This window comes from Excalfactoria chinensis, chromosome 19 (genome assembly GCF_039878825.1).
Source record: "Excalfactoria chinensis isolate bCotChi1 chromosome 19, bCotChi1.hap2, whole genome shotgun sequence".
NCBI lineage: Eukaryota > Metazoa > Chordata > Aves > Galliformes > Phasianidae > Excalfactoria > Excalfactoria chinensis.
The window spans coordinates 2,544,012-2,568,259 of NC_092843.1; the positions used below are offsets into that span (position 1 = coordinate 2,544,012).

At 41.9% G+C, this 24,248-nt stretch overlaps 2 protein-coding genes across 2 annotated transcripts in view; one reads left to right on the top strand and one right to left on the bottom strand.

Moving 5' to 3' along the window:
• Positions 1 to 22: 22 nt before the first annotated feature.
• Positions 23 to 7,519, top strand: NUP88 (nucleoporin 88). The gene is made up of 17 exons (XM_072353761.1): positions 23 to 298; positions 379 to 548; positions 638 to 763; positions 851 to 937; positions 1,454 to 1,630; positions 1,943 to 2,126; positions 2,501 to 2,651; positions 3,134 to 3,232; positions 3,386 to 3,476; positions 3,899 to 4,000; positions 4,582 to 4,740; positions 5,159 to 5,284; positions 5,764 to 5,829; positions 5,912 to 5,992; positions 6,300 to 6,426; positions 6,800 to 6,918; positions 7,298 to 7,519. The coding sequence occupies exons 1-17, from the start codon at positions 59 to 61 to the stop codon at positions 7,359 to 7,361; spliced, it is 2,169 nt and encodes a 722-aa protein (XP_072209862.1). The 5' UTR covers positions 23 to 58; the 3' UTR covers positions 7,362 to 7,519.
• Positions 7,520 to 7,769: 250 nt separating this feature from the next.
• Positions 7,770 to 24,248, bottom strand: part of RABEP1 (rabaptin, RAB GTPase binding effector protein 1) — a 37,851-nt gene continuing 21,372 nt past the window's right edge. The window contains exons 7-18 of the mRNA XM_072353760.1: positions 23,971 to 24,149; positions 23,332 to 23,457; positions 21,097 to 21,564; positions 19,258 to 19,362; positions 18,391 to 18,507; positions 17,923 to 18,021; positions 16,541 to 16,681; positions 15,683 to 15,872; positions 15,543 to 15,598; positions 14,576 to 14,674; positions 13,637 to 13,753; positions 7,770 to 11,850 (exon numbers count right to left, since the gene is read on the bottom strand). Coding sequence (XP_072209861.1) covers positions 11,749 to 11,850; positions 13,637 to 13,753; positions 14,576 to 14,674; positions 15,543 to 15,598; positions 15,683 to 15,872; positions 16,541 to 16,681; positions 17,923 to 18,021; positions 18,391 to 18,507; positions 19,258 to 19,362; positions 21,097 to 21,564; positions 23,332 to 23,457; positions 23,971 to 24,149 — 1,799 coding nt within the window. The 3' untranslated portion in view covers positions 7,770 to 11,748. The remainder of the gene's footprint in view (positions 11,851 to 13,636; positions 13,754 to 14,575; positions 14,675 to 15,542; positions 15,599 to 15,682; positions 15,873 to 16,540; positions 16,682 to 17,922; positions 18,022 to 18,390; positions 18,508 to 19,257; positions 19,363 to 21,096; positions 21,565 to 23,331; positions 23,458 to 23,970; positions 24,150 to 24,248) is intronic.

Consider the following 24,248-nt stretch of genomic DNA (forward strand, 5'->3'; position numbering starts at 1 on the left):
CGTCACTCCGCTCGGCGCCGCCGATTGGCGGTCGGGCCGGGGCGGCCGCGGGGAAGCGATGGCGGCCGAGTGTGGTCCCGCGGAGCGGTGGCGGGCGGCCCTCCCGCAACACGCCGTGTTCGGCCGCCTCCGCGACGGCGCCCCCTCGCCCTCCGCCGCGCCGCGCCGCCCGCCGACCCGCAGCTTGCTGCTGGGCCTGGACGGAGACCTGCTGCTGTGGGACGGCCAGCGCGGCGCGCTGCTGAACGTCGACCTGCGGCGGCTGAGCGGGGCCGAGCCGGAGCTGGGCCGCTACCAGGTGAGCGGAGCGGGGCTGCCGGGGAGCGGCGCCGCGGGGCGGACGGCGCCCTGAGCCCCCGGCACTGCCTGTCCCGGCAGACGCTGCTGTGCATCAACCCGCCGCTCTTCGAGGTTTACCAGACGCTGCTCAGCCCCGCGCGGCGCCACGTGGCGCTGATCGGCACCAAGGGGCTCTCGGCCGTGGAGCTGCCCAAGCGCTGGGGCAAGAACTCCGAGTTCGAGGGCGGGAAGGCCACGGTGAACTGCAGGTGGGGGCCGAGCTCCGCTCCCGCCGCTCCCCGCCCCCCCCCGTCCCTCCGTCCGTGCGGTCCCAGCCGCCGTCTCCGCTCTGTTCCAGCACCATCCCGGTCGCAGAACGGTTCTTCACCAGCTCCACGTCCCTGACCCTGAAGCACGCGGCCTGGTATCCCTGCGAGACCCTGGAGCCCCACGTCGTGCTGCTGACTTCGGATAACACCGTGAGGTAAAGCTTCGTGTGTGTCTTGTGAGGGAGACTTCAGTGGGCAGCAGCTGATACTGACCGACCGTCGTTGCTGCTGCTTCCTTCCAGGATCTACAGCCTGAAGGTGCCGCAGACGCCCATCAAGGTGATCCCGCTGTCAGACGCTGAGGAGGAGACTCTGATCATCAACAAAGGGTTTGTGCAGCTCCTCTTAGCCAGACCAGCTCAGCGTCCTCAGTCACGTCCTTAACCAGTGACAGACCCCCCAGCAGGGACTTATACACGACTTACTGCTCCCACACTTCTATGCTGGGGCTGCTTCCTGTCACAGTAGCAGTGCTGTTCTTCTGAGCAGTCATTTGAACAACGCACGCTATCTTTAAGAAGGTTTCAGTAGGGATTTTTGAGCAGGGTTACCTTTTTATTTCCTCCTTGACCCGATTGGAAAGGAGAAACTTGAGGGTTTCTCCTGGGCGAGTCACAGACCGCTGTACTATGCAGGAAATCCACCTGCCCTCCTCCTTACCCTGTGAAACTCAGCTGGCTGCAGAAATGAGGCCCTGGAGGGAGGATGTTACCTGCACGTTTTTGTTGCTGAAACGTAGTGTTTGTTGAAGGACCGATGGTGTAATTTGACGTACAGCTGGGCCTCGATAAGTGCTTCTGTTCCCACAGTCACTGCTGACTCAGTTTTGTTCTGCTTATCCCTAGGAGGGCCTACACAGCATCGCTGGGAGAGACCGCAGTGGCATTCGACTTCGGCCCGCTGGTGCCAGTCCCAGTGAACATACTTGGGCAGCGAGGCAGTGAAGAAGTGCTGGCTTTTCCTCTTTACATTTTATATGAAAATGGAGAGACATTCCTCACCTATATCAACCTGCTGCAAAGGTAGGCTTGTGTTCGCCCTCAGGTTTCATAGGGTCTTTGTATGTTTGGTTTCCAGAGCCATCTCTTCACCTCACTGGGATTCTATAATGGATGCTGGGCCGGTTTGTATTGTAATTTATCTCTTCGTGGTAGTGCTAGTAGACTTAAATCCAAGAATAACATGTTAGAACTCCAAACCATTGTGTTTGATGCTTTAGTTGTCTGTTTTTTAATCACCTTCATTCTCTAGTTATCACTCAGTAAACTCCTGCAGGCAGCCATGGGAACTCTGCTCCTACGCTTTGTGTTGTGGATGCATCCTCTCTATTCCAGTGCTGGAAATCTTGGCAAGCTGCTTGGCCCTCTGCCCATGCACCCTGCTGCAGAAGACAATTATGGCTACGATGCCTGTGCTGTCCTGTGCCTGCCTTGTATTCCGAATATCCTGGTGATTGCCACTGAGTCGGGCGTGCTTTATCACTGCGTGGTGCTGGATGCAGAAGAGGACGAGGAGCAGGTACCTTGTCTTGTTATTTCTGTGAACGTTTTTGTTTCTTCTTTGAAAGTTCCTGCCTTCAAGATCGCAGGATGCCTCAAAGGGAATGCAAGTGCCAAAGCTGCATTCTTCTGTAATGAAACATTGAGCCCAGCCAGTGCCTGTGATCCTCCTGTGCTCTTGTCAAGCTCAGCTTTGTGTGTCCTGCAGGTGCAGCCATTTTAATCTTACCATGAACGCATCACAGAGCTTCTTAAGTGGAAAAATAAGGGGACTCCAATGAGTTTCTCCAACAATTAATATACTTGTCTGCCTCTATTATGTAACTCGGTGTTATTTACGCTAGTATTTCCATTTAAATGATGTCTCATTGAAGAATTCAATGCTATTTACAGTCAGAAAAATCGTGGGACCCAAGATCTGATCTTGTTCCTTCCCTGTACGTATTTGAATGTGTTGAGCTGGAACTTGCACTGAAATTGGCATCAGGAGATGAGGAAGAGCCTTTGGAGTCTGATTTTTCTTGCCCAATCAAACTGCATCAAGGTAGGGTCACGTAGCTCAGGTTGTTGTCTTTTACTTGCTTGAATTAAGGATCAAGTTATTTAAGAATTATTATCATCTCAGATCAGTTATTACCATCTGGGTGGCAATGCTGAGAATAGTGTTGGTGCCTGTTTATCAGCCTGTCTGCTGGTGCTGTTGTGGGGCAGGAGGATGGGAAGGACAAGGAAGCTGGTCTGCTGGCATTAACTGGTCTTCCCTTGAAGCCTACTGGATAGAGACAGATATTGTATAATGCAAGTAATTCTAATTAATTCCCAATGAGTGTATTAACAGATGCTGCAAGTGTACTTGATTTACATGCAGAACTCTAGTGCTGTGGCTAATGCACACAGCTCAGACCTTGAACAGGCGCTATTGCAACAAGCTGGACTATAGGCCAATACACGTTGAACAGCGTGCAGGTTTGCAGGATGTGTTATTCTCCGTGGTGCTTTATACTCCGTTTGCTGTTTAAATTTCAGATCCAAAATGCCCTACTAGATACCACTGCACGCATGAAGCGGGTGTTCACAGCGTGGGGTTGACATGGATCAGCAAACTAAAGAAGTTCCTTGACTCAGGTGAGGGCGAAGCTGTTGTGTGTGGAGGGAAGTGGTTACTGCCTGAAAATCAGTGTTTTCTTAGCAACAAGCAGGGGAATATTTGGGGAATGCCGAGAGTGCCTTACCCTGCAAGCTGCATGTTGTGCATTCTGACACATCTCTTCTTGGCAGATGAAGAAGACAAAGATGGTTTACAGGAGCTGGGTGCAGAGCAGAAGTGCTTTGTTGAACATATTCTTTGTACAAAGCCATTGCCATGCAGGTAAAAAGCAAAACCTTTCTGCTGCTTCCAAATCGCTGTGTTGTTCTGGAAAAGCATCTATGATTTGACCTCTTCTACTGCATTCTTGCTATTAGAGATAATAAACTCAACTTAATAGGATTCAAGTAGAATAAGCAAGCAATTTGCACATCAAGATTCTTAACATACAGCAGCATGTATAGGCTAAATTCCCATGACTGTTAGAATTACCTGTCAAAATAGAAGAAATTCCACATCTGTTTACCCATCCCAGTGTTTTGCAGGACTCCTTCTGGAGAGTAGTTCTTCACTTTGTGACTCATGTCTGGCTTAGGCTGGTTGTTGCAAATAGAGCTTTTCCCAAAGAATTTGCGCAGCTTTAAGGGAGAAAGTGTGTTGTTTTTGTTTTTGAATGGATGATCCTTCTGTTTCCTTCCCTTCAGGCAACCTGCTCCAGTTAGAGGATTTTGGATAGTATCTGACGTCCTGGGACCCACAATGATCTGCATCACAAATACCTATGAGTGCATTACAAGGCCACTCCTGTACGTGGTTGGTAATTGGACTGAAGTCCGTGACTGCCTCACAAAAAGGATGTCAGGATTTCTTATTTTATTTGATTCTTTCACCCTAAATCTCTGCATCTCTCATAGCTCATGCTGAAGTTTGCCTGCTGAACATTCCTTGGCAGAACACTTAAGCCTCCAAAGAGTAGTCATTTAATACAGATAAGGTGTTTGGAGGGGATATAACCAATCTCTGTCACTTTTAATGAGGGTTAGGACAAACATTACATCAATTGATTTTTGGCATAATTATTGGCATTTTGTTCACTTTTATAACAAGGAATCTGCATAGCAGAAACCGAATTGGGCCTGGACAGAGAGTTTGCTTGCCTTGTTACTGAACTTGCTTTTAAATAAGAGGGTACCTGAGATTCTTCTCCCTTTTTAGCTATGGCCAAAGAGGGGGATTTTTGAGCTCCACCAGCCCTGCCTCGAGCTACATTTACCACACAGTTGAAGTGTTTAATCTTTTAACTTGCTGCTGCAATGTATGAATTCCACGTAGATGAGTTCCTTGTTTTAAGGTTCTTAAGTGCTCTCCACTTGATGTTCTTTGGCAGAACTGCAGTCCATCCTGCATCTCCTTCTCTACTATGTACCAAAGAAGACAAAGATGATGCCACTTCTCCTCTCCGTGTCCTGGCTGAATCGCAGCATTCATTTGAGAAGCACATCCAAAGCATCCTGCGGCGCAGTTCTGCCAACCCATTGCTCCTAAAGTAGGTACAAACTTTTTCCTGGGGGGAGCAGAAGAAGGAACTCTTTGGGAATGCCACAGCAGCTTGGAAAGAACAGTTTTAGGCATGCAGTTTCTGCAGCAGACATGTGCCTTTGCATGGTATCCAGGAAAGCTGTTTAGGCTGCAGAGGGAAACACCTTTGTCCTGGTTTCTGCTCAATGTGGTGCTAACGTCAGTGCTAGATTAGGTTGCTCAAGCCTTGTCTCATTGGGTTTTGAGTCCTTTGGAACATCTTGGGATTTTCTCATTAGGAAAACTGTATTATTGCAAAGGGATTTAGTTGTAGCCCCTCATTTTTGTTTCCAAGGCCTTGGAGCTGTTACCATAAATGCTCTAAGTGACTTATCCTTTGCAAGGAACAAGAATAGTAGGATTGCAAAAACTTGTCTCCTGTTCAGATCTGCCGATAAAGATGCTGCTCCTCCCCCTGAAGAATGCCTTCAGCTTCTCAGCAGAGCCACACAAGTGTTCAGAGAGGAATATATACTGAAACAGGATCTGGCAAAAGAGGAAATTCAGCAAAGGTAAAGAAATAACCTTCATAAATTAAGTGCTGCACGCTGTCTGTGCAGAACAGTGTTACTAAGGACCCAGCGCTAAACCTCCCCTGCTGGAGTAACACCTGGAACTGAGTAAAATGTATTCTGTGACTTCAGTTCGTGTGACTACCACAAATAAACTGAGTTACCAAGGATGCACTGAAGTAAAAATGCTTCTTTTCTGGTGCAAATCTGCCTGTAGCCTGTTTGTAGGTCTGCCTGTGCTTGGGCATGGCAGGAAATCCTTTGGAACTCCTTTGACCTCAGCAGTAATTCTGACAAAGCTGATAAAAAGAAAGATTGCATTATTTAAGTCTCTACTCTTTTGACTGTAGTGGTTGAACTATGTTACAAAGTGTTCTTATCTGCCCGTGTCTTGGGGCCTTCTGTGATATTTGCTACGTGGTCTAAATACTGACTCAGCTGGATTGTTGCTGGATTTTTTGTGTCTTTCTGTTTTTAAGAGTGAAGCTGCTGTGGGAACAGAAGAAGAAACAACTGGGAGATCTTAATCGCTGTCGAGAGGAAAAGTGAGTATAATCTGTCTGCATTTATCAAGTTAAAATCAATAGAGATGTAACTGCAAATAAGTACTTCTCAATTACATTAAAGGAAAAGTTTGCGAGAAATGGCTGAACGGTTGGCTGACAAGTACGAGGAAGCCAAAGAGAAGCAAGAAGATATTATGAATAGGTGAGTGCAGACTGCCTCCTGTTTCATCACAGATTGCCTGCTGTTGTATGTGTGTGTGCCAACATGGTAGAAACAGAATAGGCAGACAGCACTGTGCTGGTTTCTTGGAAGACTGGCCTTCTGAAATTCTTTTGTTGCAGCTCAGTGATGATATTCAGTACTGAGTTTGCTTGTGGTGAGAGAAGTTGAGTCCTGAGCCCCTAAGACTTAAGCTAAATGACAAAAGATGTTTCAGAGTTACGTGCAAAACTCCTTGTTGTCTAGAACATAAGTTAATTCAGCAATATATCTTTTCTTGCACATGAAGGATGAAGAAAGTGCTTCGTAGTTTCCACTCTCGGCTTCCTGTTATATCAGACAGTGAAAGAGACATGAAGAAAGAACTGCAGGCAATCCATGACCAGCTGCAGCACTTGAGCAATGCAATCAGACAGGTGAGATGAAATGTCTGGCTGGCTGGTTGTTGAGAACACTCATTAAATGACAGCACTGAGTTAGAACGCAGTCCTTCCACACTGACACAAAGCTGCTCTATTAAATTAGCAACAGTGGGCTACAATAAATTCTGAGCCTCATTATGAATCTAGATAGAACCTCTGCAATCCAGTGCAAAGCTAAGGAAGCCTCCATGCCTTCTCCACTCCCTGTACTAGTGTTTTCTTCTCTTTTTGTAGAGCAGTGCTAAAGCTTGTTGATTTTATCCCAGTCAATTCACAGTGGTGTGACACACGTGGTTGGAGCTATAATATGCTTTCCCTCTAGCGGGCAGCACCAACATTGACTGGGACCTCCTTCCTTTTGTACTAGGTTAAAATGAAGAAGGAATACCAGCAGAAAAAGATGGAAAAGGGCATCAGCCCACGAAAACCCAGCATCAACCTCAGTGCCTACCAGAGCAAATGCATCCAAGCCGTTCTGAAAGAAGAGTAAGTTCAAGCTTGGATCCTCCTGTAGAGTTCGAGCGTGGCATGTGCACACGCTATCCTTTTCAAGTTTCTAGAGTAAATTTTACCTCTCTGCATCATGTGGTTGATTGATGCACCACCTGGAGCTTGTAGAGATGGTCTAAAGCATAGAACATCCCAGCTTGTTAGAGTAGCACTGGTCACATTATACTACTACTGAATCTGCTTTCAGGTCTCCTTTTCACCCGAGGATCTTCTAGCAGTCTGTATGAAGTCTGTAATTAACAAAATCACTTAAAACAATATTCCCATTCTCTGTCATATGAATTGTTTTTCTTATTGACTATCACCAAACAAAAATGACTTACAGCTTTTTTATTTGAATTTATTTTCCTTGAAGGGGAGAACGCATAAGGGAAATGGTAAAGCAGATCAATGACATCAGAGGCCACGTGAACTTCTAACATCTCCATGAGGATAAACCTACAATAAAAGGCTGGATAAGTTTCATTATTCCCTGGTAATTCTTCTTATATGTTTAACATTCACACACTGAACAATATGCCTTTTCTTTATTATTTTGTAAAGATCAACTATGAATTAAAATACTTTTGATAAGACTCCTCACATGCTGTGGTCTTTGCATTTCTCCTGGCAGGACACAGTGCAGAAGGCCATTTCAAACCTGAGGGAAATGATAGTTAATACTCACAGCTAGCTCAGAAGCGGGGCAAAAGGCATCTCTGCTTCCTTCAGAAAACTGCCTGGGGTTTGACTGGGAGCCATCTCCTACCCTTGGTCCATGGCACAGTGACTGCAGTGGAAGCCTGTGGCAGAAGGCAGAGTAGAAAGACCAGAGGAGCGCATACACTTCAGCAGCTTTTCTTTTAATTGGGAACACTTTCTTTATAAAGGACACACCTTCAATACAGTTAACAAATGGTTACACTTGAATCCTGTTGACAGCAGAATTCTACATCCACAATTGCACAGGACACCAATGGCTTGGTTCACTGGAATGCAGTATTAACTTCCAAACACTCAGTTTGCCTTTATCCAAAGCTGGCACCGTCTTGACATTAAAAGGCCAATTATCTGCTGTAGACAAACTTTCCTGGACAATAAATAATTCTTGTTCCTCCCCCTCTCCCCCACACTGCCCCTTTCAAGCTCAGTTTTGAAAAGTAGTACTGCACTGCTACAAAAGTGGCACGGCAATAGATGCCAAAGTAAAGCTGTAAGGAAAGGAGGGCTGTTATTACCTGTTAGGTAACTAGGTTACCATACATGCTGCAAGAACACTTTTTTTTGTACAGATTAAGACTATACAAGTATAGGAATGCATACAAAACTTGATCTTGCCCCTTTTACAGACTGCACAAATAGAATCCAGCTTTCTAATCCACTCAACCCACGTATCAGAGCTGAGCTGCCAGGTTAGAAGGAGCACCTGTTAAAAACACAGACTCGTACCGAGTGAGGAGAACCTTCCACCCCATTCAAAAAACAAGCTCCAGAAAGCCAAGAACTGGAGGGAAGAGTGTTTAGTCTCTGATTTATTATAAGCAATATCATCATAATCCACTGAGTGAGCATCTACAGCTTTACAGCAAGAATTTTCAGTTACACTCCATTGACAGTGGTTTAATAAGTGCTCTGCAAATTTGGCACTTCTAATTTTTCTTTTAAAGGCCACTTTATATATTTTCTTACATTGAAAGAAGCTTGAGTTACCACCTCTGAAGCTGTGCTTTCCTTCCCCAGCAGGACATTTGGTTGTGGCATCACCCACCACTTTTGTGAATGGATAAGTTGCTAATTTTAGAATCAGTTTTCAAAAAGGATGAGCAGCAGTTGGTGAAAAAAGATCACTCATTTTCCAGCCTCAAAATGGTCACAGTACTAAAGCAGGAGTAAGGGGTGCACAATGGAGTAAGGTCATACAAAGGAAAACAATCACACCATGGCTGTATCTCCTTCCTCTCCAACCCAAAGGACGTCACTCCAGTGACACGCGGGACTGGTTCACAACCAAGGAACCCAGCAGCCAGCACCACTCCTTTCAGGTGAGTGAGTGCTCATTAGTCCCTTTTGAGCCCTACAGCGTTCACCTCCAGCCTCAGACCAGGCCTACAGGCCATTGCTGGCCACTGGGAAAAACACAAGCATGCATACAGACACACACACACAGGTGCACAACATTCTGCAACTGCTGTAATCGTTACTGTGTCTTTGAATGATCACAGACTGATCTGTTCTGCACTCTGTGCAGAAATGCTCCCTGCAGCCATCATCATCTGCAAACTGACATCACCATGCCTACTGAAAGCCAAGCCAACCATTTGTAGAAATTCACTATGGAACAGCCTCACCAGCCCTGCACAATCCAAAGCAATCAAAAATGGTCAGGCATGGCCATTTTTAGGTTTAGGGGGAAGGCGAAAGCAGGCAGGAAGATGGGGCTGCTGTTGATAGGCACTGACAGACTAGAAAGGGATGCTGAAATGCCATTAACAGTTCTCTTGCACTAGAAAAAACAGTCCATAAACTCAACTGAAAATTCTTTTTCTGCATGTCTTCAGGTGCAATTCCTCAAGTGTCCAGCTTGCTCAGAAGATGCATGTTGTCATTGTAGCTTAACCAGAAAACAACAGGCTTCCTTAAATCACTGCTGCACAGGTTAACAACCAGTAACCTGTTAAGAGTCAGTTTTATGGAAGGAAGAGAATACAGGAAAAAAGCCTTCCAGGCTGCAGCTCATTAATAAAGGCCTATCTTAGCCCACCCAAGATTTTTATTCAACAGAATACAATGCTAACCCTTGGAAAACTGAATGCAAAACCTCTGCTATTAGATTTCTGCATCAGAAGGCAGCTGCTGTCACCTCACAGTTCAGTAAATGCTGAGAGATTTTAAAACCAAAAATAAGGAACCTAAGTCACATTTCAACTTCTTTTAAATGATATAAGGATTCAACAGGTCATTTGGAAGATGACAACCCTGCCATCTATTACTCTCGTTGTTAATAAGGTAGGAGAAACGGATTTGAAGTGTTAGGATTATGAAAGAAATTAATTTCTAGTGTGAATAAAATGCTCTATTTGTTGCAATAGATTACAAGCAACTGAGCTCATATGCTTTTCTTTTTTTTTTTTTGTCTGTTTTTAAGGCATTCCTCTCCAAAACCACCAGTCCTAACTTTATGTTAGTAGCAGGACATATGCTGCTAAAATAGCATTTAAGTACCTAACAAAATATACTCATGTGCATTACAGTACAGAGCATTCTCTGTCACTTCTGTTTTTTCATCGTCACCAGATCTATAGTATGCAAAGATAACACAGTAAACAATAGCAGAAAGCTTAAGTTATAAATTCTGGACATTAACAAGCTGCTCTCTCAGTCTCTTCGAATTGAGTCTTTGCTAGGGACTAGTTCAAGAACTCAATATGCACCACCACTATTACCACATCCATACACTGAACTGTTCCTATTCAACTGTGTGCATGAAACTCCACTAAAAGGAGAAAAAGAAGGAATGCTTATGTTACCATCATGTTACTGATAAAAAAACATCCTAAACCTAAAATCTGATCAATCACAAAAACGTCCCGCCTTAGCTGTTGTGTTACATGGCGTCATTTAAAGGCATGCTTACAGAAATACAGGAGAGCGTACGAATTAACTCTGAGCAATAACACAATGCCATACTTCTAAGTAAGAGATGCACTGCACCCTTCCAACCTGAACCAGCAGAATAATGCAGCTCCAGTGCATTTGTGCTCTGTGACAGAGTGCCACCATTGTTTAGTATACTATTAAAACTGACCCAGAAGAGGAGGGTCAAGCTGACTTTGCTTTGTTCAACATCTTACTCTAACCATGCCTGGTGGTGCCACCTACCAGAGCAAAGCTGCCCTGCACACACCCAGTGCTCAGACAATGCTCAGGGTTTTTGCCAACATATTTTCTTCACATGGAGAAGGAACTACAAGTACTGCACAGCCTTCAAGATGGGAAAGAACTAGTTGTAATTCCACGTTTTAAATTACATTTGTGAAAAGAGATTACAAAACAGTTCATTTCTTGTGCTTTTCTTTAAGGATCAGAATTCAAAGGAAGCATTTCAAGGAGCTAACGTTCTCAGTACAGTTTTCAGAGTATTAGGGATTGGCATTTATCTGTTCAGGAGACACACAGCTCACTCATGACCACGTTTCAGCAGCATTCGGATTCTTCAACACAAAGTCAATGGTTAAAAAAAATAATAATAATACAACACTGAGTTATGAAATAAGATCAATATCCAGTGTCCTGCTAATAAAGTCATATTTTAATATAAAATATTCATACAGCATACTCTACACCTCATTCTCTCTGCTAGCTGAATACTGTTACTGACTATTCAAACAGAAAAACTTCAACCACTTTGCTCTTCAATGTTTTGGAGGGACAATATGGTTTCCAGCAGCTACTTTGATCACAGTAGTGGAGGGGAAAGGAAGAAGGGAAAAAACAGGGGTAAATGTTCCAAAATTCTACATCAGGTTACGAAGTTGACTGAAAGAGGGGAAGTTTTTCAGGATGTAAGGACTGATCCCACTCAGTGGAACACGAAACACCGCACCCGTTAGTGTTTCCATTAGAAAGTTCTCCTTCCTACACAACAAGTCACTCTTGTGCTCTCTTCCTGCCCAGCACGAAACCTTTTTCCCCTCTAGAAACAAAACTTAGTCATTGCTCCCCTCTGTTGTCTTCTGCTCTTTCAGTTAGAGTTAAATAATAATTAATGTTGCTATAAAGATGAGTTAAAAACCCCAAATGCAGCCTTGGAGCACGCTCATCAGGGTGTCATGTTTCAGGAAGCTGATTAATGTCCGTCAGTTTTGTGTCATTCAGGATTGCACGGATTCTCTCCAGGGAATCTGCCTGCCGGATCCGCTCCAGCTGCACCTATGGAAAACCAACAGATACGAGTGAGTAAAACCAGAACTGAGCCACTAGGTAATGTCAGCAACCTCTACTACCTACGCAAGCAGAAATGATATCAAACTACCATTGGCTGAAAAAATGGAGGAGTGTCCAAAGCAACATAAACTTTCATGGAAGTAGCAGAGGTGCCTGACACATGCCTGCAGGCCTCTCAAGATTAAAGCTAAAACACTTCCAGAGGAAGTGCTCCCTTTGCTAAGCGCAATCCTGTTACTTGCTTTTCTGATAAACTCTCAAGTCATTTCATGCTTAAAAAATCCCCAGCAGAGCTGCAAGTAAATTAATGCAAAGAGATTGTGATTTCTTTGGAGGTGGAGTGACTCAAATGCTTGTGCTTCATGTTAGCATCTGAGTTTTCTGTTGTAAATTTCCAGCTACTGGTTAACTGATTTTTAGCTCTTCTTCATTACGGATACCTAAACTTGACCAGTCGACACCTCACCCAAGTGACAGCAAGACACCCAAATTCTCACTCAGTAGTAATCTCTTTTCTTATGTGAGACAGCAGACCTTGTACTATGGACAGCAGATACAGCACAAACCATTGCATAAACATTGAAAACATAAACAGGTAAGAAGCTAGAATGTAATAACTGCTTGAGGGCAGAAAGACAAAGTACACAGCTACAGCACACTCACTGAGGTAATTACTGAAATCCTACCACACTGCCTGCGGGTTGTGAAAGAACACTGCATGTCTTCCAAGTACTGTGTATGATTTTGCTCTTGGAACTGCACAGAGCAGTCCACACTGTACTTTAGAAAGGGAAGATGACAATAAACAAGAAACAGTTTCACCAGCCAGCAGAATTCAATAGTCTCTCCTGCACTATGTACTTCTCCAGAAACAACCAGAACAAAAGAAGACAGTTCCCTGTTGTCCATCCACCTGAGCTCTATCTAGTAAACAATCTCCTACACTCCTGTTTTTATTTTCCAAATAAACCTGAACTCCTGACAGTCTGTACTCTGCTGAATTTCAGAGTGGACTCAGCAAGATCCCCAAGGAGAGAGCACTGCATTTCAGCCTATCACCTGTGAGCAAACTTCCTAGGGGTTTTGATGGGGAGCAAATGTAAAAACAGGCAGAGATCTAACCTTGCCTCCCGAGGAGAACACTGTCCTGCAAACACTACATCTACAGCTCCCTTGGTGTTCTGTACAGTTAACAGTAAGAGAGAGATCAGCTGGAATCAGCCTTGATGAAAACACCCACCAGAACTCACTGTCTCATCATCAACCACATATTCTACTTATTGGAGGACATACAAGGAGAGAAACAGCAACAAAAAAGGTAAGACTTGGATAGCATAAACAGAAAGCAATAAGTATAGCATGAAGAAGAACCATTCCATACTTTCAGGACCAAATGGTAAAAGTTCCTGATTTTGTCCTCAAATTTTTCATGTTATAAAATGCATTAAGGTGAACCATATGGCAAAGAAGTCAGGAAATGGACAATGAAATGACGAAATGCTAGGACCCCAAAATACTGTCTTTTATGACTCTCTACAGTTTACCATAATAACTATACATCTTTGTTGCTGAGAACGGGTTGAAATCAATAATCAGAATTAAATCCTCCGATATAAATATTATACTACCAATACCTCATCGGTTTACTACACAAATAACTCTAAACATTTTTTCATTAACGTCAGCATAAGGAAAAATTGTAACTGCTGTAACTTATTTCACTCAGCTCCAGAGAAGCAGAGACACACCTCACAGGTTGCACTGTCCTTACCTGAAGTGTCTGAGAAAGCTTTACAAAATCTCTCTGCACTTGCTCGCTGACATCTAATTCAGTCTGCAGCCTCTGAGCTTTATTCTTCTCTTCAAACACCAGCTGTTCAAGGTTTGCCTGCAGAGAAAAAGATCCTTTATGCTATGCTTAAACAGCACACGCATGCACACAAAGAAAGAGAAACTTATATAAACTGATTAGAGCACAATGCTGGAGCAAGAAAACACGATTATTCTCAGTGAGCTGGCAAGAAATTAATCCAGTCACTCTTTCTACACTTTAATTTTACATAATATGGGGCTAATACTCATCAGTCAAGTATTATCATGATTAGATAAGTTAAAGTATGAAAAAGTCCCGTGTCTTTTAACAGCAATACGTTCAGGGATCTCAGAATGAAAAAGCAGCATTCTGAGTTTCAGTGCAGCCTGACTGTAGATGAAGGGCAGTAACCTGCTGCTGAAAATGTAATTATCTTGCTGTCCTTAGTTTTATTCAAAGAAGTCATCGGGGGAGGGAGAAGAGAAAAAGAATAATTGTGATTTATCTTTTTTTTTTCTTCGTTCTCCTATCTGACTGTCAAAGTAAGGCTCCTTCCTACAGCAACAGAAAAATAACATTTAGTCAGAAATATCAGAGCACTCAGACTAAGGTCTGGTCAATCAGGAAGCTTTCTTCATTTTTATCTTTGGAAGATAACCCAAGAAGATATTCAAGCCAGAAGCAACTCAGATCCAGTGCTTTAAAACTCCAAGTGCTAAGTGACTGGAACAAGGATTTAAATCCAGAGGATTTTAAACCAGCAGAGATTATTTCAATCCCAGAATCTTACCAACATTCCAAAATTTCCTCTCCCAGTCTTAGGTAGTGACATATCCTCTGAATACAGTCTGATTATCAGAGAAGATGTATATGCACTTCACACCTGGATATATCTACCTTTGCTGCTGTTTCCTTCTTCAGCTGTTCTTCCAGAGCGGTTTTTGTTTCCTGCAGACTCTCCAGCTGCTGCAGGTTTTCCTGTGAAGAACTTTCTAACTACATAATTAAGGACAAAACAAAAAGATTAACTAAAATTTCTGGCGCTTCCATTTCTCACAGTCCCTCCATTCAGGAAGTACAATCTAAGTGCCTCTCCAGGGATTCAGAAATGAACCTAAGCAACACTTCCTATGGATACAGAAAGCATTCTGTTTTCTTCTCTTTTCCTTTTTTTTTTTCAGAGCTGGAGAGTAGTGGACGAAGCTTACTTTTGGTTATTAATTAAGTAATATAATGTTAGCCAGGAATTAGGTAAGCTAATGTTTAGGTTACAGATTAATAAACAGACAAAACGCTTTTAAGTACCAGACCTATAAACATATCCCAGACATACTCTGGCACCAACTCAGCAGTTCTATCCTTTAAAGTTCCAAGCATTTCCTTTGAAATGCTCACAGAAGGTATTTACAACACAGCTGTATGTACCATCCTAGTTGCTGCTGAGAGCTGCAATACATTGAGAGCATCCAGTACAATGCCAGTGCTTTCAGTAAGAAAATTTTAATTTCCTATAATGGTGTTCCCTTCCCATGTTCCTACAATGGTGGTTATGTACATCAGTCCTCCACCACCCCACAAGCAAACTGAGATAAAGGAACAATAATGTGACATACTTTAGAATTCTCTCTCTAGTTCAGCTCTCCTTCCCTCCCAGTGGCAGGCAGACTAAACACAAATATGTATTTATTACTGATATCTGCAAGGCAGTTAGGAAAAAAAGGTAGTTTTCTCAGATATTACATGGGCAATTTAAAGACACCAAGACAGTGCTGCTTTCAAAGTCCTGACAGAACTAGCAGAAAAAAGAATCCTATTTCCTTTGGTTAAACACACACAAAAACACCACAGTGAAAGGGCTCCTTACCTGTTCTTTCTCCGCTTTTATTCTTTCCAGTTCAGTTTTTAAACTGGAAATGGAAGCTGAAAAACAACAAATATTAAAGCTTGAATGCAAGAAAAATCACATCTTCAATTACCCATTTTGAGACTTTTACCCCTACTCACCGATTTCCTCTTTGCAATTCTCTATTTCCAGCTGTAGAGTTTCTTCTATGTTTTCTTTCAAATATTGTTCAGCTTGAATCTGCTCTTTTAAGAATAAAATCTCTGCCTTAAGTTTCTCCTCAAGATGATCTGCTGCTGTTCGCACACTAATGATGTCTTCACGATATTTTAAAATCAGCTCCCGGAGCTCCTGAATCAACGATGAGCGAGGAGTTGTGTTGTGATTATCAGTTATGCAAAGTACCATATCTCTACTCAACACAAAGCTGTGCTACCCCAACGTTTGCTCCACCATACCAGATCTTGCATCCAGCACACCAACAAAACCGCAATAAGTTTACTTTAAATCAAAAGCTTGTAAAGATGCTTTTCTCCACGGGGTTACTTATTGCCCGCTGCCATGCCCTTCATTCCCTACTCCATCCCATCTTTTAAACTTGATGTGCTCAAGTTGTGAGTGAGTGGACATAGGATATCTCTTGCTTTTTCAAGGCTTGTGATTATAACTGGCTTAAACCTTAATGCTTAGGCAGAAAAACAAAACAATGGATTTAATGCAGCGAATCAATACCTGCACTGGAGCTGTGGTGACTGAGCAGTTGTGCACACTAAAAACTACAGACAATAGAGTAGCTGTTGGGCCAGAGTTAACAGAAATTATACCACAAAGCACATTCACGACACAGCTCACAATCACCAGTGGGAATCAGCTAAGTGATTTTGTACATCACAGAATATGGGGTTCAAATCCAGAATATTGTTCAGTGTGCTGCTTTGAGGCTGCTTTTTGATAAATAAGCATCTTCCAGTGACAGGTCACACACATTGCTTTGTTTTAATGATTTAGAAATGTTTTACCTCTGCTGCTTCTGGTAGAATGAAATCTTCAGCTTGTTGCAAAGATACATGTAAGCTATGTTTTCCTTGAAGACTTTCATTATCTTTCTGCAGTCTCACCAGCTCTTCTGAAACCTGCTCCCTTGACTGCGTCAGGACAGCCTTCCAATAAAGAGAAAAGCATAAGTTCTCACTTAGGATCACATTCAGATCTCTTTATGCCCCACTTACTATCACTGCTTTCAAAAGTCTGGTGGATTCTTTGTAAAAGAAAGGAAACAAAATGGTTTTGTGGATAAAAATGATCAGTCCCCTCTGCTTCCTGGCATCAGAAGTAAAGGCAGATGAAAAGAAACAAGTAATAAATCCAGGACTGACAGATTTCCCAGTTTTCTTCCAGATTTATCCATTAGCTAACTGTGCTCATGCAGAAAAAATGTTTCAGGAACTCTCCAAGTTGTTTATTAAAGTCACATAACAACTCAGCTGTAAGATCAGGTTATTAACCTTAAACATTCAACCTGAAATTTTCAGCAGTGGGAGTCTGCCTCCTAACATCAAAACAGCTTATCCTTTGCAAAGAACAAGTATTAAGAAAACATGCTATTGCCTGCATAATAATAAATAAATCCAGTGAAATTTCTTGAGAGGAATCATAGCTCAGGTGTCTTTGTATGAGTATTACAGGCGGACAGTTCTGAAAAGGAAATGCAGATCAATACATTCTCTGAATCTCCTCCATCTCCAGAAGGCAATGCCTCACACAGAACACCAAGCAGAATGGATCTACAAGTGGTATCTTGCAGGAATCCTGGACGCCAGAAATGCAATACTGAGATTGAGAAGAACAAATCTTTCCTCCCAGCACTGCTGAATAAGGAAGGAGAAAAGAAGCAGGCTGATTCCAATACAGGAGGGAAATGATTGCTTTAAGGAAGTCAGACTTTGTTCTGCCCTAGAAAATGAGGTCCTATTCCTGTCCCCTAGCATAATTCCTAAGTGAGGCTCAAAATAGTTTTTATATAGTAAGCTCCCATACATACCTCTTTCTGGGTGTTAGGGCTGATATTTTAAGTCTGACCTGTTAAAACACTGAGCATTCATCTCAACTGAAGAAAATCTACTTTGACTACAGATCTGAGGTGAAATGGGATACTAAGTATACACGAAAGGAAGAAAAATAGTTGTCTAGTAATCTTTATATTCACATATGTGCCTATACATGTGAGCTGTGATGGACTGGCCTCACAGACTGTATCAGAGCTCACATGATCAGTATTTTTATGTGTTATGACACAGAGCACTCTGTAACTAGACTTGGGCAGTCTTTTACACACACTCTGAGACCCAAAGGTTAGACAAACAGTGTCGTTCAAGCAATCTCTTGGTTTAAGCTGTCTTACCATTTGCTCCTGCACACTTCTCTTTGCTTGAGAAAATGCCTGCTGCAGTTCATTGAGGAAATTCTCTGACTTCTGACATTTAACCATTAGCGAAGAGATCTTAAAAAAAGCAAAAACAAAAAAACCCACAATCAAACAAACACAAAAATAAAACAACACATACAGAGATACAGAGCATGAAAACAGATTTTGAAGAATAACATCTGAAGTTCCCTGTTATAATCACTACGCTTTGCCATTTCAAACTAACCCACTAAAATTGATCAATTCGTTAATTGCTTACTCAGTAAAGTGATGCCACATTTCTTTTCCTTTTATTTTTTTTAAGCTAACACCAGAAATGGTCACCTTTGCTGCCTTTGCAGCAGGCAGTCCACCCATGAACAACAGAAGACAAGAAAGTTCTTGTTACATACTACTGAATAATGTCTCTTGGTTGCTACCAGCTTTATTACAAAATGCTTGTACCTGATTAGAGGAGTCTTCAGCACTTTTTTTCATATACTCCTCCAATTCCTGTTTATCTTTCATTGTTTTTTCCAGCTGGTCATTAGCCTGCCTCAGCATCACCTGCAGCTTTTTCACCTATGTTATTAGAACAAAATAATTTTCCATAAATCTAGGGAGTACTTATTCTCTGAACACAAATATAACTTGACCCATCCCACTCCCAAGCAAGAAAACCAATCCCTCAAAATCCTATGCAACACAGAAGTCCCTCTGCTGTTCCAAAAAAACTGCATCACTGACTACAACTATAAGGAAAAAAAGGACATCCAACTGCTCTGGAGCATTGCTGTGTAATACCTTATTTCAAAGCAGAATGTGACTCATGCCTTCTATACAAATCTGAAGTTTATTCTTCAGTATATGGCAGGAAACAAACCTTTTCCAGTACTTCACAGTCATTTTATCTTGCTAGGATGAAGTCCTCTCATTTTTCCTTTACTATTAAATTCTTGCAGTATCAAAGGATAATAGAATTTAATGCATGAAAAGCATTTCAAAATATTAATTATGAAAGACACTGAATTCAGCATGAGCACAACGCCCTTTTATAGAACACTGCCTTTAACTCAAGATTTTGTAGCACCGAGTAAAGTGGTTTTCTGTGGTAAATACTTAAGAAATTTACACTTATATGGTGTTTATGACAACAAACCAGTAATAAATTATTGTCATGGTAATAAAATGATGTACATTTTCTGGATTTCAAGTATGCTGGTATTGTTGAAGGTAAAGGCAACAAACAAAACAGCAAATGGCTCATTGTTGCATGCTATCACAATTCCTATGGCTATCAAAATCTTGCTACAGGTAGAAAAGAAATCCTACCTGGTCTCTTGTTTCAGCCTCCTGAATCTGGATACCTTGCAACTGCTTCTCATAATTCGAGCACATATCGCAGCGCCTACCCAGCTTGTTCCCTGCATTCTGCACCTGGAGAACAGAGTTGTCACCTGCCACAAGGGCTGCAAACGTCTTCAGGGAATGCAGGACTGGCACAAACTCTCAGATGTGTTGTGTGTTCATAAAATATTACTGATAAAAGTCAGCAGCAGAATCACGTAACAGCAAGATTAAGTTGTTGCAGAAGTACAAGATAATGTAAAGCAGCTGCTGTGCATCATCTCTTCCTGACACAAACCCTACTACTAGCACAAGAGCAGTAAGCCAGGACATGCAAGAATTCATTGGGTCATTTAGTGCATCCTTTTGAAACAGATCACATAACTACCTGGATAGAAACAGACATTTCAAAGAAATAATTTCAATTTATTTAGTGTTTAATACTCTTCCCCACTATAGCTCACTATCAGAGACCGAATAACAGCTAAAACAACAGTTGGGAAAGAAGAAATAAAAAGTTTAAAACAAACAACAAACAGTAGGGGGAAAAAAAGAATGTCCAGGTGTGCAGCAAACAAACAGTTTGCCAGACACGAGGGGTACAAATGGGAATTTTCTTTAGTTCTAACTGCAGTGAGGTCTGTGCTGAAGTCTCACTTGTATTTGCTGCTCCATGTGCCTCCCACACACAGCAGCAGTTGCATGCCCCCTGCCCGTCCTCCTGCCTCCAGAAATAAATAGGAAGCAGGGTGTTTCTTCTCTGAATTCTACAAGAGGGTTGGAGTAAAATGCCATCCAAATGTCAGCAGGGCATGAAATACTCAAGAGTAGAGGATTTCACTCAGCTCTGAGACTGCAGCACAACAAATTCTTCCTCTAGGTATTACAAAGTAGTAGCAACACAAAATGCAGCAACTTTACAATAGGTTTGCAGAGATCTTCTAAGTAATGATTTACCTATAAGTTGAATTCCAGGAAGCTGAGGAAATAAAATATCATCACTTCTTCACCTCAACTATCCTTTGCTTGTTTTTTTACACCTGCATTCTGACATCCATTGCCCCAGCTCCTCCATCTTGCCTTTACCCATTTCTGACTTGTCTTTGCCTCCCTTTTTCCCCCCTAAAGCATTACTTCTTTGGCCTCTCTGGAAATAGTAAACACAGGAGCCACACAATGCTCTTTTCAGCAGGAAGCCAAATGCAGGCTTTAAACTGGCATCATACAAAGCTGCTGTAAAACTGACAGGCAGAACACTCAGTAGCACCAGTTTCCTTGGTCATCCATACTGAAACTAGCACAGCATTAAGATTAATCTGCTGCCTGTTGCTCTCATAATGTGGTTTTTAATTATACAAGTCCCTGACAGTGTTATGAAACTCCCTTTGTACTAGCTTGGTGTGCTATGCATGTCTTGGTTGCTCATTTCTAAATCACACTCCTTCATAACCTTCAGTAAATATCCTCAGCATAACAAAAGATCCTTTTGTTTATCTTTCGCCCTTCCTAGCCACCCCCAACTCTCTCCACACATGAAATCAACAGCTACTTCTGCCAGACCCTCCCCTAAATACGCTGCATCAAATAAAGCTGACTTTCCCATGAACATGGCCCATCAATGCCCTTTACATCAAATATGCTTAACCTATACAAATATTCCGAGAGGAAATAAAAGTGAACAGCTACATATGATGCTACATATTTCCTGACTACAAGTCAAGCACATCCAGGAGAACTGAGCAACCTTTTCCAGCAGGCAGCTCACAACACAGAGCCTCCTGCTGTGTGTGGAATGGTCGCAGCAGAGGTGTGGTGGGCACTCACCTCTTTTTGCAGCAGATTCCACTCTGTCTCGCTTACCAAGCGGTAACCGCTAGGAGACACATATGCGCTTTCAACTCCTTGTGTAACGCTGGAAAGAAGTGAAGCAGTCTCTTCTTGCTCTGGTGTCATTGCTTTGATTGCTTTCTCCTGATCTTTGGTTAACATAAACCCACTAGGCATTTGCAGAGACCCAAGGGAAGCTGTATCATAGTTCTCAGACACTGAATCTGCTCCAACGAGTGGTCCAAAATCTGACTCATCCAGGTTTCCAGCAGATTTTGCTTTGTTGTTGTATCCTAAAGCTTTGGACTGCAAAGATCCAGATGTCCCTAGGCTGTCTGTTGACTGTGCTCTCCGTAGTCCATCTTTAAACATATCATTTTCTGATTTATTGAATGATTCACCAGAAGACAGAAGCAAGTCTGCGTCCAACGAATGGACTGAGCTGTGGGTGCTATTTAAATGCACCTGTAATTGAAAAATGAGGGAGAAGTTACGTACTCCACTCTAGAAGCATGGTACAAGTGAAATGCTGGACACCAAATTTAATGCACATTAAAGGGCTTTGGTAAAAGCATCTGATGGCTAAACTTAAGACTGCAGAGAAAAAGATACAGAACTGATATGTACCAGCCACCATTAAAGAAAAATAATCTTCTGTTAACAGAATGCTTTTGTAAGAATCTGTCTTCCTGCCAGTTCTCTTACAAGGACACAGTCACCTTACATCTTCTAGTATTTGAAACAAGGCACTTCTTCCACTAAAAGAGACACAACCTGCAGCATCACTTCTAGAACTGTAATCCAGAGAACAGAATGCGTGGATCGCACTTTCATAACTATGTTTAGATGTTTGTTCAGCTTAAAAAGAATTAACACCAACATCAAAGCAAGCAAAGAATGATGTACTTAAAATCTACTTCATGCTGACAAGTGAATATTCCTCTTGTATTTCTTTCTTCTGCTTAAGGAGTCTGTCAAAATATTCTACGGGAAAGAAGTTTTGGGTTTTTTTTTTGTTGTTGTTTGTTTGTTTTTACTATATTTAAAATCTTATTTTCACATAAAATAAACTGAAAAGGAATGAGACTAGGATCAAGCAGAAAAGCATCCTGGGGAACGTCAATACCAAAAGCCACAGTAGCTGTCCTGTGACCTGTATAAGGAACATTAAGTCTCTTGATCTATTTTTATTTGCAGCACTGAAAAGACACCAGCAATGCTTTATTTAAAAAGCATATGGCTGTTTTCAAAACATCTTTCAATACTGTACACTTTTGCTTTGCCATTAGGCAAGTAAAGAAAGCAACACTGAAAGTACGTCTCCTTAGAAAAATATTAGATTCCACAATAGGTCCAACACAGACTAGCAAAATAGATAAGCAAGCAAAACACAATGGAAGAGGAGAAACAACTGCCCACTCTGATACCTGCTTCCAAGTTCCAACCTGTGTGCTCTTTGGTCTTTCTGCTTCACAAATGAAAACTTTAAACAGATGTCAAATGCAATTTCAGCTTGTCCTACAACACCATTTCCTACAACACCAAAAACACCTGCTAACAAACCACATCCAACATTATCACTTGTTCTGGCTGTACAGTGAAGCTACTAACACAGCTCAGGTGGCTTCAGTAAACACCTGGTGCTGAGCCTCAATTAATGGCTTGGCTGAGAAAAGCTTATTTTTGGCTGCTGAGCAGATTTGGTCAAAACCTTCAGTTTTCACAGTTGGATACATCTGGATTTTTGTATATGTGTATATACATATATACATGTGTGGAGAACACATACAGATACACACATGCAAATGACTTATTTAGCCATCAGTGACCTCACAGCTGTCTAACCAGTGTAAATTTAAGTACAGAATTCAAGAAATATGTTAGCAAATGAGCTGCAAAATGCTTCCTTCCTGTTCAGATTTAAGTGGTTTAATGCAGAAAATTTAGGTGTGTTAAAAGGTGGTTATAAATCCCAAATGAATTTAACAGCAGTTAATGTCCAGAATGCAGAAGGTAGATACAGTTTCTAACAGCAACTCTCAGAAGATTTTAAGGAATCATTTTCCATTTTTCATTAAAATTTATGTATTCAAGTTCAGCTTTAAAGGCTTCTTTTTATTGCATAGTATGAATTATAAGAGACAGAGATCAAAGGGCACAAAGGGCAACTGTATTTGTAATCATCACCCTGAGGAATGAAAAGTACATGAAGTTGCTTAGAATTTTTTTTACCTCTTCGTTAGAGAGCTGGGTAAGGGATTCCTCATGGGCTAAAGAACACGAAGCTTTTGTTTCATCGTCTGAATCTTTCTGCTTCTGCTCCTTTCTTTTGCTAAGTCTCTGCTGATCATCTTCTTCCTGGAAATCAATTGGCAAAAAATGAATTTATACAAGCAAGATTCAGCTTTACTATAGTACTCATTAGCTTTCATCATAAACTGTTACAAAGAAAGACAGCAATAGAATGGGGTTTTGGTTTTGGTTTTCTCTCACACTTTTTTGTTGTTGTTGTTAAAACTCCAGTAGTTACCTCCTCAGGGCTCTTTTGGTTAAAGATGACAGTAGAGATGACAGTTTCTTCCACCAAGATTAACTTTTGGATACTATTACCTGCTCATTTAACAATATTAGCAATGTTACTTTAAACGCTACTACAGATATTAGTGTTAAAGTATTCACATAAATTGAGTGTTTCTGTTACAACCATCAGCTGTCATTCAAACGGAGAACTTCAACTTAACAAACATTAATATCTTTTGCCTCCAAGATATGTTTTCTATACTTGTTATACCATATTCAATTTAGAGTCTTAAAAAATAGAGAGGAAAAAAAAAAAAAAAAAGAACGAACACATGAAAAGCAGCAACTGACCTGATCTTTTTTTTTCAGTTCTTCGACCTGCCGAAGCTGCTCGGATGTCAGCACAATCTCCATCCGTTGCATGTCTCTCATCAGCAAACGCTGGGACTCCAAGAACTGGTCATTGGCTTTTTGCCACGTGTGTTTCAACTGGTTGTGCTGTTGTCGCTCTTGCTCTAAGAGATGGCAGACTATTCAAGAACAGAAAGAACCATTCTGAACCAGAATTCTTTAATGACTCCTCCTGAGCGAGGCATTCTCATGAATAGAAGTAATTATTGTTCTAATAA